The sequence below is a fragment of the Gymnoscopelus microlampas genome (genome assembly GCF_963454915.1).
Source record: "Gymnoscopelus microlampas genome assembly, chromosome: 12".
NCBI classification, from domain to species: Eukaryota; Metazoa; Chordata; class Actinopteri; order Myctophiformes; family Myctophidae; genus Gymnoscopelus; species Gymnoscopelus microlampas.
Genome location: NC_139949.1, coordinates 43,578,011 through 43,595,574, shown reverse-complemented (window position 1 = coordinate 43,595,574; position 17,564 = coordinate 43,578,011). Strand labels below are relative to the sequence as shown.

The following is a 17,564-nucleotide window of genomic DNA, read 5'->3' as shown; positions in this document are numbered from 1 at the left end:
AGGGCTCCATGTGCCTGATGATGACTGAGCATGCCTGGACCAAATCCCAACCTCTGTTGTTATAGTGCATAATACTGTCAAGATTCCAATCCTATGAACAACACTTAACCACTTAAACCCTCTATTCTTAGTGAAACAGACCTGAGTGGCAACTGTGCTTGGTGTCTACACCGAATCTCTTTGCCAGAAAATAGCAGATCTACAAGCTCACAGCGTGTTACAATTGCCAAAACAACAATATTATTACATATTACTGATCCAAGTAATGGTGCATTACTGCGTTACAATGAACGCGATTTGTTTTTTTGACCGAGGTAAGAGCTCTCTCGTTTCTGTATTGTTTGACTATGAGCCATCCGGCTGTGTGTGTGAAGTGCCATAGTAAGAGGTTGTCACATGCGCAACAAGAACAGATCTAACTAGCCACTATCAACATGTTGCAATGCATTGTTAGCTTGTAGATCTGTTCTCTTTGAGCATGCCCCATGTGAAAAAGTAATATGTAATATAATATGTAGGCCTAATATAAGTAATTGTATACCAAGTAAAACGTATACAATATTATTACTTTTTAAAGGAGTAATAAGTAACTAGTAACATATTACTCTTCCTGAGTAATAATGCCCAACACTGTTCCAGAGTGGAAGAGTCCTGACAGCCTTTGTCTTCAGTCTCCACTCAGGAAACAACCAGCAGGTTTAATGACTATAAAACATAATTAGGAACCAGGCAATGGAAGTGCCTTAAAAACAATCAGTAAAATCTTAAAAATCAATTCTAAAGAGATTAAAATGTTATTTAACTCTACTGAGTAGGCTACATTATGCACAAGCAGCAGGGCAAGAGATCTGGGGCAACACTGCCCCCCTATGGTTTGCTCAAGGAGGTACGCATGTATAATTCTCCCCCCAAAACCTGACATGATTCAAGGCCACACATGTGGGGAGTGAATTTCATGTGTGGGTGAGAGAATACATTAAAACATTTGCATAGATATTAGAGCTCTTTCATGTCTTCTTATATGGCTTGTCAAGCAGCGTCATTCATCCTCATGGTATGAATGTCCTCATGCTGAACCAAGGGCTTCCCATTTGTCTCCATCTCACATTTTCTTCTGTCTGTCTCCCTCTTAGCTTCCTTAATGTCTGTCTCAACTGCAGTCTCCATCTCAGCTTTCCTACGGTTTGTCTCCCCTACTCTGTGTCCCTCTGAGCTTTCCTTCTGTCTCTCTTTCTCTTACACTGTCATTCTTTGGCATTTTACCATGCTTCAGTCCCCTGAAATAAGTAGCCCTGATCATCTTCATCAAACAGTCAGCCAGACAGACAGACAATCGCTGAAGTACTTTTCCTTCCTCACTCACAAATCGGATTCAGAACACAAGTCTTCATGCTTATTGATTTTACCGCTCTGATTTTACTGCTCTCTCCCCACCCACACTGAACAAGAGCTAATCTAGCGCATTGTCACTCGCTCACAACCAGTCACCACTTCCCCAGCCTTCTTAAACAATAAGACAATCAATCATGTGACTATTATTTATTTTTCGGAAAACATTTATTTAATTCCAATTGGATAGTTCTACCACGATCAAGAGATCCCTGGGCACATGCCCAAAGTGCCCATATGGTAGATCTGGCCCTGGTCCTAATGAGGATTTATGTATGTGTCTGGCTACCATTTTTTTTATGTAGGATCCACAGGCTGGGCCATCCCACACCCAGGACATAAGAGTTTAGCCAACTTCTAGTAGATAGACACATGGTGACATGTTATTGGTCCAGAAACAAAGGAATGCTACAATATTGTAATTCTATTCATTCATTATGGGGCCATGCCTGCAGGTGCGTAGGCACCCTACAGTATGGTGTATCAGTTAGTTTTATTCTTCCGCTGTTAACTGCATAACTTCCCAGTCACTTTTTATGAACCTTTTCAGAATAGTAGAGGGTCATGCTAAATGGCATTGAGACGAATCATACTCAGATTGGCCAATCTCAGCGGAATATGTTCTCTTATCGAGCAGGGTGAGGGGTGCTGCCGACGTGATTGGGGACAGTTTTTACCAAACTTCAGCAGCCCCAGGACATTATGTCGGCGCTGCTACTTGCAGTAGTCCAGTCTTTTTTAAATTTTGGTCAGGCGTTTTGATGGCCCCCAGAGCTTGGTTCCCTGGGCTGCAGCCCCTAAAGCCCATGCAAGAAGCGGGGCCTGGTTATATTTTGTGATTTCCTACATTTGTGGGTCATGTAATGTTCCATTTATTTTCATTTCACTTTTGTTGATTGGAAAGGGTTTTGTAAACCTTGATTTTGAAAAGGAATACACTAATTACCCCCACCCTCCAACACCTACACTGGCTTCCGGTTAAGTTCCGCATCACCTACAAACTGCTCCTCCTCACCTACAAAGCTCTCCATGCCCTAGCCCCACGGTGCCGGTCAGACCTCCTCCAGAATTACATCCCAGTGTGGAACCTGAGGTCTTCTGACTCTTGGGACTCCTCTCCATCCCTCACACCAATAACGGACCCTCTGCGATAAGAGCTTTCCGTGTGGCAGCCCCAACCCTCTGGAATGCTCTCCCCATGGAGACTCGCCAGGCGCCAATATTGGACTCTTTCAAGTCCGCACTGAAGAGACACTTGTTCACTGGGGCTTTTGGCAAATAGTTTGTTTATTTTTGTTGATTTAAAGAGTGCTTGGGTTTTTGAAAGATGCTATACATTCAAGTTATTATTATTATGAAATTAAACCAAATAGAAAGAAAAGCCATCAGTCTGTTCAAAACTAACACTAAACCCAACTCTAACCGGAAGCCTAACCCTAAACCGAGGGAACAAAGGGAGGAGTGTGGCTCTCCATGGATAACAGCTGCCAAAAAGAAAATGTTAACATAATACACATTTAGTTAACACACAACATAGTTGAAACATACACACACACACAATGTGTGTGTGTGTGTGTGTGTGTGTGTGTGTGTGTGTGTGTGTGTGTGTGTGTGTGTGTGTGTGTGTGTGTGTGTGTGTGTGTGTGCGTGCGTGCGTGCGTGCGTGCGTGCGTGCATGTATGTGTTTGATATCAATACAATCACGGTTCAGGCAACTGAATACCAATCCTCGCAAGTTAAGTAATCACATATTTGGCCTCTGGGGGACCTATCTGCTTTGTGCGTAAATAACGTTTTCTTATCCAGCCAGTGATGGGGCCACCCACCCTCGCTATGTGACATTTCAGGTTGAGGGAGCCACTCCACACTGTTGTGTTGGATGAATAATACTATTGAACGCCTGAGGGTCAGATGGGGAACTCGGCGAGAAAAGGAATAATAGAAATATGCAAATGCACTTTAATATCATCACAGTGCACTTTGAAGGGTGGCGAGGGGGTGTGTTGTAATCTACGAGACGTTGTGGCTTATAGACTGAGACTTGAGACAGGTTGCGGTGCTGAAGCTCTGAATGCCGAGTAGATGATGTGCGTGCAGTGGTGGAAAGTAACTAAGTACCTGTACTCAAGTACTGTACTTAAGTACACATTTATATGAACAAATCAACTCGACTTTTGTATAATCTATTACATTGATTAGTCTGATTCAAGGTAGGGTAAGTGAAATGTTTTGAAATGTTAAAACAAAAACTTTTTTTGTTAGAAGGTTAAAGCACTAGATTCTGATAGTACTCATTGCTATAAACATAGTGTATGACTATGTTCAGTAAATGTCCTGTCCCCGTCTCTCCACTGCTTCAATAAACAGAAAATACATTTCTAGGGGGGTTGTAAATTGTCAACCAATCAGGAGAGAGTACCCATTCATCAGCTTACATTTTTATAGTGTTCCAGTTCCAAATTTGTCTGCTCATTTCTTTGTATCATCACTTCCATTTCCACTTGTTGTCTCCGCCAGGCCGAAAGGCATGGCGAGAGAGTATGTTTTACCCTCCGTCCGTCCGTCCGTCCGTCCGTCCGTGTGTCCGTCCTTCTGTCTGCGACCAGCTAATCTCCGCCACCGTTGCCCCGGTCGCTGTGAAACTGCACACACACACTCCCTCGATGCCACAGCAGAACCTCTGCCCCAAAATAACACATTTCTTTACGTTACTCCTACAGATTTTATCCAAACATCACGCACATCGGTACACAGTATCTCTATAGTCATGTGATCAAGACGGATCTGTCCGATATTTCATATTCCATCCTGATTGGCTAAGGTTGGCTTCCAAAGTTGGCAGGATTGGTCCGTTTTGAACAAAATGCCTCAAATCATGAACGCAGCGTGTGATTTCCGTGAAAATGTACACGCACATTCCCACTAGGCCAAGGAAGAAAAGCCACCCTTTTCACATTGGCCTGTTATAGCGCCACCAGCAGGTCTAATTTAGCAAAACACATTTTTGCAACAAAATGCCTCAAATCATGAATGCACGCTCATTCCCACTAGGCCGAGGAAGAAATGCCACCCTTTTGTTCACATTGGCCTATTATAGCGCCACCAGGAGGCCACAATAACGACGTGACCTGGCGGAGACCTGTGCTCCGAGAAGCACTTTTTCTGTCCTGTCTGAGTTCTCTATCCTGATTGGACAAAAATGGTATCCTGACCTGAAAATGCAATGTCTGTTTTACTAAAGTAAAACGGTGCATTTATATAGCGCTTCTATCCGAAGCGCTTTACATAGATTGTGCCATTAACCCATTCACACACACTTCCATACACCGATGGCGGAGGAAACCATGCAAGGCACCAACCTGCTCATCGGGAGCAATTAGGGGTTCAGCGTCTTGCTCAAGGACACTCCGACACTAACTCTAGGGGAGCGCCCCAGCCCGGGATCGAACTGGAAACCTTGCGGTTTTCCAGTTCACTCTACCCGGCCACTTTACCCCTGAGCCACTGCCGCCCCAAAGTGCTGGAGAGACAGGGAGACTCCTGTTACTGAACAAACACTGTACAGTATATCAATGAGGACAAGCAGAATATAGGGATATACTTATTTTAACAACAAAAACATCACTTACCCTACCTTTAACCACTTTAGCTGTTTTATGTTTTGTGTTAAAACGGTGTGTCGCAGAAATTGTGAAAATAACCGATCTACAAGTTGTCGTTTCTTTATGTTGAATACATTAAATTAGATTTGCAAACCGTCTTAAGCACGCACTGACACGCACTCAGACCTGTACGGAAACAGTGAGATGTGCGAGTCCCTTTGCAATGTCAATGTGTCAAAGTCTTACTTCTAAAGCTCTGCTTAATGACAGATGTGGTTTCAGTAAGAGAAAGCAGTAAGGTTTTATGCTTTCATGAGGAAAAGCAGACACTTTAAATAGCTCATACGCTGTGTCTGAGACCAACACTTCAAAAGCTCAGGTCCTTTCATTCAAATTACATACTTTCTACCTTGCAAAATTGGGAGAAATATGCCCCTGGGACAATCGTACCAATTTCTGCCAATTGTTCCGTATTGCAAAATATGCTCTGGAAAGCCTTGAATTCGTATCAACTACAGTAATTGTAAGCAACTTGGACCAACTGGTCCATTCCATGGTCAGAGAAACGCAAATCAACTTCAACACCCTCATCAATAAACATGAGAAGCACTCCTCGACCAGAGGGTCATGAGATATTCTCACAGATTCACAAACCATCTTGTTTTCTAGCAAACAGTGTTTGAACCAATCCCATGGTTCTGTTTCTTTGTGCTTAACCACTCACAATTAGGCATTTAGCAGAAGCTCTCATCCAGAGTAGAAAATAATAGTCTATACATTGAAACTATAGGATACCAGGTAATCAATTAACTTATATATCTGTTTAAATAACATTAACATTATAATATAATATTAAACATTAAACCCTATACTTAGTTGACAGAATACCCAAGTGCCCTATACTTTGATCGCATTCCCAAGGGCAAAATGTTTTTGCCGGGAAATGGCTGATCTACAAGCAACGAACTGTGAGCTTGTAGATCTGCAATTCTTCGCCTAATGTCTGCCCCAGAATAGGGATGCATGCTACGGTTGCTAACGGGATGATAAGTGGTTAATTATTCACTAAATACAGATACTTTGTACAGTATATTTATTATGAAATGATAATAGGAAAATGGACGCACGCACGCACGCGCGCGCGCGCGCAAGCACACACACACACACACACACACACACACACAATTACACCATCGTGTAATTCACTGTTCCTCAACATCGCGTCCGGCGATCACCAGGGGTCGACATCATGGTCGACATGGACCCGTGCGGTCGGGGTCTGCAACTCTGATGGTGTACAAACGGAAACAAATGGACCCATAATGGTTCCGCTTGTACACTGTGAGTTAGATAAACACGGAGGATTTTACAGTGCAGATTGGCGTCGCAGAAATGAATGAAAACAGAAATTGTATCAAATAGGGGTCAGTGGCCTAGTGCACATCAAACTTGGGGTCCTTGAAATAAAAATAAAAAAAGGTTGAGAGTCACGGTTTGAGAGTTCACGCTGTGTAAATCCATGGTTCTCAAAGTGGGGTCCGGGGACCCCCAGGGGTCCTTGAGTGGGTTCCAGGGGGTACCCAGATAAATGTTGGATAGTTAGTAACCAAATGGACCCTTATGTTGGTGTAACTCTGAGAGTGTACAAATGGAACCAAATGAACCCTTACGGGTCCATTTGGTTCCATTTGTACACTCTCAGAGTTATGGTGGTCCGTGGTCTAATGCAGGGGTTCCCAAAGTGGGGTCTGGGGACCCTCAGGGCCCTACATACATCAGCTATTTTCCAAAAATCTTGATATTCTTTTTAAATGTTTGAATATTTTTTACATTTTTAACACCACATCTGGAACTCTTTTCAGATGGGGGTCCGCGACCAAATCCGCATTCATTTAGGGGTACTTGACCTGAACAAGTTTGAGAACCACTGGTGTAAATGAGTGTCTCCTGCTGAGTTGCAAAGCCTTTGGTTTAACTGGGCCTCCGTGGGCCGGACTCCAGGGCGGTGGACACCTGGTACGTCTGAGTCTTCATCCTCCTCTTCATCTCCCTGATCATCTGACAGACGGCCAGGGGATAGCAGCAGCACACCGTGGTCCAGTCCTCACACACACTGCCCTGTGAACGTGGTGGAAAGTTACTATGTGCATGTGCATGTACTCAAGTACTGTACTTGTGTACAATTTTGAGGTACTTTTACTTTACTGGAGTATTTCCAATTGTCAATACTTTGACTGATACCCCACTACTTTGTAGATTTTGATTATTATTACAAAACACACATAACCACTTCAGCCGTATATATATTTCGGCCATTTGAAAATTACAGATCTACAAGCTCACAATGCGAGGCATTTGCGTGCGAGGCATTGTGAAATGGGACATTCTGCACATATTTATGGGGCCAGGCTTCCAGCATGGACCCATATTGTTATTCGCATTATTCCATTTCTTCTTCTTCTTCTTCTTCTGCCACTTTTGGCAGTTCTGGCTGAACCGTGCAGTCGCTTTTTATGAAACTCGGCCATATGGTAGATGGTCATGAAAAACGATCAAAAAATAAATCTCACAATCTTTCGTCAAAAGGTGGCGCTATAGCACTCAGTTGAAAATGACAACTTTGAACAGGTACAACTCATGCCCTGTTTCACCTACAGCCATGAAACTTCGATGCACACATGCGTCTCCTCATGCTGAACAACTTTCACACTCTGACTTTTGACCTCTGACCTTTAGATCTCCCACCATTTTGAATTATATGAAAAACAGTTAAAACCTATCTCCTCCTGGGATTTTTGAGTAATCTGCACGAAACTTTTTACACATGAACTTTGGACCTATACCAAAAAACGTTTGCAAAATATCTTCCATAAGTGAAAAAATGAAGCTTTAATGAGCCAATGAATATTGCAGTTTTATGACAATTATTCATCTGCCCCTAACGCATACATGCAGACTTACTATTCTTTGAAACTTTGCAGAAATGTAAAGGGCCATTCCAAATATCACTGAAACCAATCTTACTCCAATTGGTCAAACGGGGGCGCTATAGCAATTTTTTGAAAATTGAAACTTTAAACAGGCAAAAGTCATGCCTCGTTTGGCCGACAGCCATTAGACCTGCTTACACATGTGCCTTGACTAATGAGGAACACATCTATCACGTTGACCAGTAAGCACCGCCCTTAGATTGTCCGCAATCTTGAGCAGTTTGAAAAACACTTAAACCCAGGATTTTTCAGCTATTTGCGTGAAACTGTATGATCTGTGTGATCTCCTTTTTCACAGGTTCTTGTCTGTTGGTGGCTTCTCGCTTAAATGTGTGCCCCACAACCTGAAGGTCACCAGTTCAAGCCTCACTTGGTGCAGACTTCATCTGAGTTGCATTTCACACAACATGACTATCAATGAATACATCTGCAATTGTTAAAGATAACATGCAATACTTAATTGAGTGTTTTTTACATACAGCTGATCTACAATCTCACAACTTTTCAGATAGCAATGAGAGTATGTTTTTTCAATGTATAACATACTTCATTGTGAAAATAGCCAATGTACAATCTGACAACTTTTAATGGTTTGTGAGCTTGTAGATCGGCTACTTTCACTAATTTTGGTTCTGAGGAGATGTACAATTTCTTCATTGGTAAATGGTTTGTGAACGAGTGATCTTAGTGTTAGTGAAACAGGGGCTTGGGTCATGACAGAAGGCAAGAGTTTGTGATCCTCAACAGACAATATCAGCCTGGACAAAGATATAGCACTATAGGTAGTGTTGCAGCTACCTAAGAGTGCTTCATGACCGTAAGGTTGCCGGTTCAAGCCTCACTTGATGCAGACTCATTTAAGTTGAAATGCAAAAAACATGACTCAATCTATTCCGTTTCCATGTCTTTCTCTTCAATCTATTCCATTTGTCTCTCTCTCTGTCTCTTCAATCTATTCCGTCTCTCTCTCTCTCTCTCTCTCTGTCTCTTCAATCTATTCCGTCTCTCTCTCTCTCTCTGTCTCTTCAATCTATTCCGTCTCTCTCTCTCTCTCTGTCTCTTCAATCTATTCCGTCTCTCTCTCTCTCTCTTCAATCTATTCCGTCTCTTCAATCTATTCCGTCTCTTCAATCTATTCCGTCTCTTCAATCTATTCCGTCTCTTCAATCTATTCCGTCTCTTCAATCTATTCCGTCTCTTCAATCTATTCCGTCTCTTCAATCTATTCCGTCTTCTCTCTCTCTCTCTCTCTCTCTCTCTCTCTCTCTCTCTCTCTCTCTCTCTCTCTCTCTCTCTCTCTCTCTCTCTCTCTCTCTCTCTCTCTCTCTCTCTCTCTCTCTCTCTCTCTCTCTCTCTCTCTCTCTCTCTCTCTCTCTCTCTCTCTCTCTCTCTCTCTCTCTCTCTCTCTCTCTCTCTCTCTCTCTCTCTCTCTCTCTCTCCCTCTCTCTCTCTGAGGGGTGGCCATAGCTGAGTGGTTAGGGAGCCCGCCTAGGGAGCCAGAGACTCTGGTTGCCCCAGGTACGATTCCAGGCCAGGTCAGCAAATGTGTCGATGAAATGAAATTTGTCCCTGAGCAAGATTTAACCCCTAATTGCTCACAGGCACTCATTGGAAACAAGACCGCAAGGACTTTCATGAACTGACCTGTTAAAGGAATTATCATTTCTCTTTCTCTCTCCTGGCCCCATATTATCGCTGCTTGCAGCTATATTGATACTTGAAATTCATAAATGAAATTCATAAAACATGCGAGTACTTCTTCCATCACTGCACACACACACACGCACGCACGCACACACACATATCTGTGTGTTAACATCTGTCCTAAGTATCGGAAGTGCACCATCAGCCCCTATAGACCACCCGCGTACGCTGGATTACAAATTTGACTGGGCAAGGTTAATGCGGTGCGGGCAACATGCGCCAAAAATTCATGAATGAATGAATTAAACAAACAACCATAAAACAACAGTAACAACACACTCTCCCAGTCTTTACTAGCACCATAATACTGTGTTGATAATCTACATGGTTCCGTGTCAACTTGCGTCTTTGTCACTTGTCACAGCAAGTGAGCACACACACACACACACACACACACACACACACACACACACACACACACACAGATAACTCAAATCTTTTCTTCTGGGGGGTCCCTGGAACAAAATATTTCACAAATGTTTAAAAAATATATATATATTCAAAGATTTGCCCACGTTTTCATGATTTAAAAAAAATAGCAGATCTACAAGCTTGTAGCGAGGCACTCGGTGCAGCGATATGAGCTTGTAGATCTGCTATTTTTTGAAAAACCAAAGAAATAAAAAAAAATGAGACGGATGCATTGCATGCACGGATAATCTTAATGGATTAAAGAAAAGCTTTCCCATCTTTCTTTACCCAAGCCTGGTTTTCTTCTTTCATTTAATTTCCTCAAACTGAACTGATTCAGTTTGAGGCTTTAAAGGTCCCTTAGTATAATACGATGGCAGAATAATTGTCATTATTTATTATTTTTCATCACAGGTCATTCTAAGGGGTCATGGAATCAGGAACTGTCTAGAAATGGGCCTGTTTGTCTGAGCTTAGGGCTCCAGAGAATGCCTACATTTCAGTCAGTCATCATGGTATTGCGAGACACCATCACACCTAAGACAGACAGCCTCTCTGGCACAGCTCAAGACCTATTTCTTCACTCTTCATTTTAGCTATAAAATAAGGGTTCAGGTCAAATTATGTGTACCCGTTGTTACATTTACTTACATAAACATTTTACAAACACAGACAATAGACAAACATGATAAAGTGCTAAAAGAATCAGACGTAAAAGGAAACAAAAACCCTCTAAACCAAACTCACCACACACGGTCAAATATAGCTAAAGGAATAGAAAAGTGCACGCCTCTGAGATCACACTGGGAGTGTGAAGGCAAAGTTTAACGCTGATAGGTCCAGCAGTGCCCGAGATTAACTGTAACACGCGTGCGCGCACACACACACACACACACACAGACACACACACACACACACACACACACACACACACACACACACACACACACACACACACACACACACACACACACACACACACACACACACACACACACACACACACACACACACACACACACACACACACACACACACACACACACGTCACCTATGTAATTTAATTCATGAATCCCAGGACCATTATCCATTCTCTTTTGGACTGCTTCAGGACATCTGACAGTAAACTATGCCTCCTACAGACTACAGTATTTAACAGGTCACACATTTGACATGCACGAGTCAGCAGCTTTTGGAGCTTGGTAAAAGGTGCGAATGGGGCAGCCAATGTATCTATTTGTCGGAGGAGCAGAATTTTTTTTTGTTGTCTTTCAGCAGCTAGACTGGGCCAATGCTCCATTGCCTGGGCCGTGGCCCAACAGACGCTACGCTTCTGCTATATAGACTATAGGTGTCTCGCATCCTCTATTTGGAGGCCTTGCGGTGCAAAAGGAAAGATTTGCACACACACTCACCCGTATTTTGTATCTCTCCCTGATGCCCACCCGCATGGCGAAGGTGGATCCAGGTAGCAGAGGCAGGCACAGACACTCTCCAAACTGGTGGGCTAAACGCAGGTCCAGACAGCATGGCACCACGGCCCCCAAAATACCTACAAGAACAAACAGATACAGCACAGCTTTATGTTTCTGACAGCCAGTGAAATCTATTCTCCACAGGTCTTGAACAACTCAAAAATCCTACATTTGATGACATTTGATGTTTTTAAAGTAAAATTATATAATTGTAAAAGTGGATAAATTAGCGCTCACATTTCTACTGTGTAATTGATTTAACCTGTTTCACCAGTTCAGTGTCTGGCAATTTCCCAGATTAGAATCCAGGGGGGTTTATTTGTTACTCAGTCACTAATACAGGCAAAAGCAGTGTGGCATGCTCCACTAGACTGCACAACATCACCAATGCAGTATAAACATATTACATTCGGTAGATAAGATGAAAATATGGTTAGAATATACAGACACACACTAACCCTCTTTAAAAGCTCTTAGCAGCCATGGGGAATGTACAGAAAGGAGGGGAGGTAAAGTATAAACACATACATCAAATACACTTATCTATGTGTGTATGTAGTGAAAGTACTGTAATAGTGTGAGCAAAACAAGCACGGTTATTTTCCAGATCAATGCAGTTGTTATTGTTTGGTCTTTTGTTTTGTTTTTGTAATTGTTCAGGGCTATGAAAAAGCTCTCTCTAAGCCTTGAGCAGGGCTTTGAGAGATTATATCCTATAGTATGCACATTAAGCTACTCCACACCCAAACAGTAAACCATACTGGTTAAACAAGTGCGGAGGATAACTGTCTGGTGGTGTCTTCTTTCCTGATTGAACCACTAAGGTGACTGAACAATGTAAGGGATAATATACACTGAGGCGGTCATTACTGTAAACTAAACCCAGACACGATGATGTGATTTAATTTCCAATAATGACCCCCTCACGGTACATTATCCTCGGCTACTTACAAACAAAATCAATAATTTGAAATGAACGTAAGCCGAAGCAGATCTCTGGTCAGTTCTACGAAATGTGCCTTGAATAACCATATTCAACAAAGCCAGATAAAAGGACTAAGATGTGAGCTGATTGGTCAGCTGCCATATCTTCCCTGAGTTGGGATAATACAAGTCCGGCTATGTGCCTATCTTAGAGTTATAAAGGTGCCTATAGCCTGAATCACTTGGTTGGGCAACCGTTTGACACAACGGGACTCCCCTGCGTCGGACATTGACGCGACAGGGCCCTCCTGTCTCGTTGCATGTTGATGAGGACGGATGATTTACAATTCCAAGCCGATCGATATGCAACTGGCACAGCTCAGAGTCGTCAGAAGCAGACATTGCAACCGCTTGGTATTTGGCAATCAGCACGGCCACTCGCTCAGCTAACGGCTCGCTCAACTTAGTTCACTTCTGATAGCTTTTTTTATGTTTTTTTCTCTGATAGCCTTTTTTATGTTTTTACCAGACACGTCAAGGTTGTGCGAGTTCAGAGTGAGAACAGCGGTTCGGCATTCTAGTCTAGTGGTTGGGAATACCGCGAACATTGAAAGCGGTCAAGGATGACACAATGGATGAATTATATAGCAGGCAGCGACCTGAGTGAGGTTATGTAGGTCTATTCTGTTCTTATTGTATTTGTGAATGAATAAGGCTATAGATGTGTGATAAACAAACTATCATTTAACCTTCAGTTGGATAACAACTGCCTGGGTAATATTATATCATTTGACAGTATTCTCCTGCTCATTGTACAGATTCGCACCTGGGAACTGCCCTTTACCACCACAGTCTGCCAAGTTCAAATCAGTTCCCATGCCTTACTCTACTAGTGTGTGTGTGTGTGTGTGTGTGTGTGTGTGTGTGTGTGTGTGTGTGTGTGTGTGTGTGTGTGTGTGTGTGTGTGTGTGTGTGTGTGTGTGTGTGTGTGTGTTGTACAGGTAGTCTTGTCTCTGCAGATATCAAACAGGCCAGAACTCCAGTCCCCTCCCGTCTGTGTAATGGTGGTGATGGTTGTCGTAGTGATTCCCAGGCCAGGCTGTGTGAGGAAGGGGTCCGGCGAGCCCTTCGTTGCACGGTCATCACCAACACCCGTGGTGGAACTGTCCGCTTCCTGTTCCACAAATGTCTGTTTTGGTCTGGAATTAGAGGGGAGACAAAAAATGACAACAACACATAAGTGTGTCAGAGACAAGAATGGCTGGGACACTGCTTATATTTTCCCCAGGACTTTTTTGCCTTAATGTCTTTTATATTTACGGCTAATAAAGCGTTCAATCAATCAATCAAAACGACTGTCTGTTTTCCGAGGAACATATATATAATATATATATAACTATATATATAACTATGATTACAATATAGATTCAAAACAATATTCTTCCACAGTTGACTAGTTGGCTGTCTGTTTACGATACTGCGTGTCCCAGAGCACTATTCATGGTTCTGAAAGCTTTCGTTTTGACCTCTGTACTTTTCAAATACAAAATAATCCTAAATTACTCATTTGAGTTATCCCACACATTATTTTAGGCAAAACAACCATTAGCACTATTAGCATAATGGTGGACGTGCTTCATAATTATAGCGTGCACTATTAGGGCCTGTCATAATAACGTGCACTGGGGCCTATCGTAACTATCTTACGCCACTTGGAAACACATAATGTAATGGCGTACCGTACCACCAGCACCGATACAATCCAAAAAATAATGCTGCTACCTAAGTTTTGGGGGTCACTGCTGCCAAGAAAAAACTATAATAAAAGTACGCCAAATAAATATTTGAATAAGTTGGGCTCCGCTATACACATTTATTATTCACAATGTGGGAAGGGGAAATAAAACCCAGCTCATTTTTACAACTCAAATGAGCAATTTATGGGCATATGTCCCCTTTTATTTCTCGAGTCCCGTTCCCTCCATCATTATGCATAATTCATAAAGGTAGTCGCAAGTTCCACTTCTTAAATTAGCTATTGATTATGGTCTGGCGGCTGGCCTGCAATCTAATGGCTTAAAAATAAAAGTCCCGAGGCCAAACTTAGCTGCCGACCCTTGGTCTAAGGCTAGGGTGCTAGCAGGTAGGCTTTAAGCGCCTCATTTTGGATTCAATGATTCTGAACAGCTTTTTTTCCCCCCGGGCAAATAAAGAGTTTGGTTATACGCTCTCCTTTTTTTCCTGTATCAGCAATTCGTTTTATTTTGTATCTGTCAGGGGCAGTGGTGGAAAAATACTGTTTTACAAGTAAAAGTCCAGAATCTACTTGAGCAAAAGAACAAAAGTATTGGCATCAAAATATACTTTAAGAACCAAACGTAAAAGTACTCATTGTGCTAAAATGTATACAAATCTTTTGAAAATAGCCTATCTGCTATTTTCAAATGGCCGAAATGTATATAGGGCTGAAGTGGTTAATGTGTGTTATGTAATAATAATCAAAATCTACAAAGTAACTAGTAACTAAAGTTTTCAAATAATTGTAGTGGAGTAAAAGTATAATATTTGTCTCTGAGATGTAGTGGAGTACTGACAATTGGAAATACTGAAGAAAGTTAAAATACTTTAGTTAATAGACTTAGTCACTTTACACCACTGGTCAGGGGATTACTGGCACCAGCATTGCTATGGTGTTGGGAAGTGCGCTAGATGTATACATTATTTGGCCTCATCCTAAACTGTGCAGATCTGGTGACTGTCTACAGAGGACAACTACAGGTCCTTACCCAGGTAGTCCTTATCAGACAGTTAACAGCACTTGTACACCAGCCTCCTTTGTTTGCACCCATAGAAAGGCCCAATTGTTTAGCATTTTCTAATCTTTCTATATATTTTAGTCCATATGAAAAATACGCTTTTTACTTTTATTTGAGGAAAATTGCCTTTTTTGCTATCTAAGGATGACCAGATTGGTCGGTCCATCTGTCCATCCAACACGCAAAACTACTTCTAATACTGGAATTTGGTGTGCACCTTCATGCTCACCAGAGGATGACCCCTCCTGAAAGGCAGATTCTAAGATGAACTTTTCCGTAAGGGCCACACTTGAGCCAAAATCTCCATTTCCCCAAGCCATTGACCGGAGGGGATGTGGTCCTCTCTCAACTTGCATGTGACAAGATTTGGTCAACTCGACGTCATCTTTTATTTGCATGGCACATTTGATACAAATGGAAACCCACCGAGAGAGCTACAGGTAGAAAGGAAAATGTGCCTGATGTTGAAATAATGTTTTTTTGATTTAACAATCCCCTTAACGTTACTGTTAAAGCAACATTTTTACCTTACTGTGTACATAGAACCTCTTACATTCATTCTCGGTGAATGTACTTCAATTCATTCTACTCATTCCATGTTGTTACATTCCTGTCCTCAGATAACATAGAAACTCCACAGTTGGTACTGTGAGTAAATGCACATTGGGAACCCTCTGTAAATAAGTGATACAACACTTTCAAAGATCTCATAATGTATAGTGTCACGTGGCTGACCGTGACACTAGAAGGATCATGATTGGCCGTGAAGGGCTCGCTATGGACACAATAACACAGGAGGAAGCACCCTGATGTATAATAAGAATTATGATAATTGTGCAGCCGTGACCCATATGTGCACTGATAGGGACAAAAATGACACTTACTGCTCTGTGACTGTCGTCTGTTCCATGGCTGCAAACAACTCTACCCTTCTTCTCCCTGCCAGGGCTGTGTATGTGTTTGCATTTGTGTATTAGCGCGCATGTGTGTGTGTGTGTGAGTGTATTTGGAGGCACACGCATGCATGTGTTATGGTGATTCAAAATGAGGAGCAATAGAAAGGGAATTAAAGGAGGGAGAACAAACGGGTACGAGGGGAGAGAGAGAGAGATCAGGATGTGATGATGGTGGGGGTGAGTGGGAGGAGGAGATAATGTGGCGTGGTGCTGGCTGGACCAGCGGCTGTGTGGCAGAGATAACCACTGTGGCTCTGTAGTCTGTGCTGCTGCATGAATGAGAGAGGCTTACACACACACACACACACACACACACACACACACACACACACACACACACACACACGTACGTACGCACACACACACACACACACACACACGCAGATGCAGGCACTCCAGGCACACACACTGACAGAAAAGTATGTACATGAAGGCGACTGCATGAATGCACATTTCTGCATGGCGAAGATACACACACACGGTAAGCAGTTCATGCAAACACGCCAAAGCGATACATGGTCTAAACTGATGGCTCCAGCATGACTGTATATACTGTACACTGTATAATCGTGCTGGCCTGGGTTTGAATCCAGTTGAGCCAGATACAAAACCCAAGAGCAAGCATTCTACTGTATGACCTACAGCATAATGAACCCTCACCTCCTTCTCTTGCTACTCACATCCGAATACAACAAAAAGGATCAGAGTAAATGGCATGAACCCTCAACAAACGACTAACTAATGCACTGCAAAGAAAACAGAGGCTATACCAAGCACTATACAGTATAACAACAGTTGTCATAGTTGTAGTGGATTCTGCAATCCACTCGAGTTTTTTAAAAAAGTATTTTTTTAATAGTTATTGTTATAGCTGTAATGGTTTGAACTATAACTATACCAGGTACAGCACGTGATGCGTTACACTAGGTGACTGCACTTAACTACCCGGGTCCTGGAACATGTGGATTTAGAACCACTGCCTTAACCTGTTTAAGACCGGGAACAAATCTGTGTCATTTTAAGATTTCTTTGGCTATTGCAATCGGTGCTGCGCAATGAGCTTGTAGATCTGTGCAAACATTTTGTGCAAATCTTTGAATACATATATTTTTTGAAACAACACTTTTAACTAAAATCTTTGCTTCTGGAGGTCCCTGGAACAAAATATTGTACAAATGTTCGCTTTAAACAAATAATATTGTAAGATTTGCACACATTTTCACGATAAAAAAAAAATAGCATATCTACAAGCTCATAGCGTGGCACTCAGTGCCACTCTATGAGCTTGTATATCTGC

At 42.3% G+C, this 17,564-nt stretch overlaps 1 protein-coding gene across 3 annotated transcripts; it reads right to left on the bottom strand.

Annotated features, from left to right (window-relative positions):
- Positions 1 to 6,208: 6,208 nt before the first annotated feature.
- Positions 6,209 to 16,342, bottom strand: plac8l1 (PLAC8 like 1). 3 transcript variants are annotated; one of them, XM_084074433.1, is made up of 5 exons: positions 16,196 to 16,342; positions 13,495 to 13,694; positions 11,512 to 11,648; positions 6,917 to 7,109; positions 6,209 to 6,498 (listed from the first exon to the last, which is right to left on the bottom strand). In XM_084074433.1, exons 1-4 carry the CDS (start codon positions 16,219 to 16,221, stop codon positions 6,963 to 6,965), a joined length of 510 nt encoding a protein of 169 aa, XP_083930559.1. In that variant the 5' UTR covers positions 16,222 to 16,342; the 3' UTR covers positions 6,209 to 6,498; positions 6,917 to 6,962. The 3 variants fall into 3 exon arrangements, with proteins under 3 accessions (XP_083930559.1, XP_083930558.1, XP_083930557.1); XM_084074432.1 differs by having other exon boundaries at positions 6,920 to 7,109; XM_084074431.1 differs by lacking the exon at positions 6,209 to 6,498 and having other exon boundaries at positions 6,712 to 7,109.
- Positions 16,343 to 17,564: the final 1,222 nt, after the last annotated feature.

Bases quoted from the DNA above. Each gene is read 5' to 3' on its own strand.
- plac8l1 (XM_084074433.1), bottom strand. From the start codon at position 16,221: ATGGAACAGACGACAGTCACAGAGCA. The intron at 13,695-16,195 runs GTAAGTGTCATT...CTCTAATTCCAG, and splicing joins CAGACGACAGTCACAGAGCA to ACCAAAACAGACATTTGTGG. The intron at 7,110-11,511 runs GTGAGTGTGTGT...CCACGTTCACAG, and splicing joins GGGAGAGATACAAAATACGG to GGCAGTGTGTGTGAGGACTG.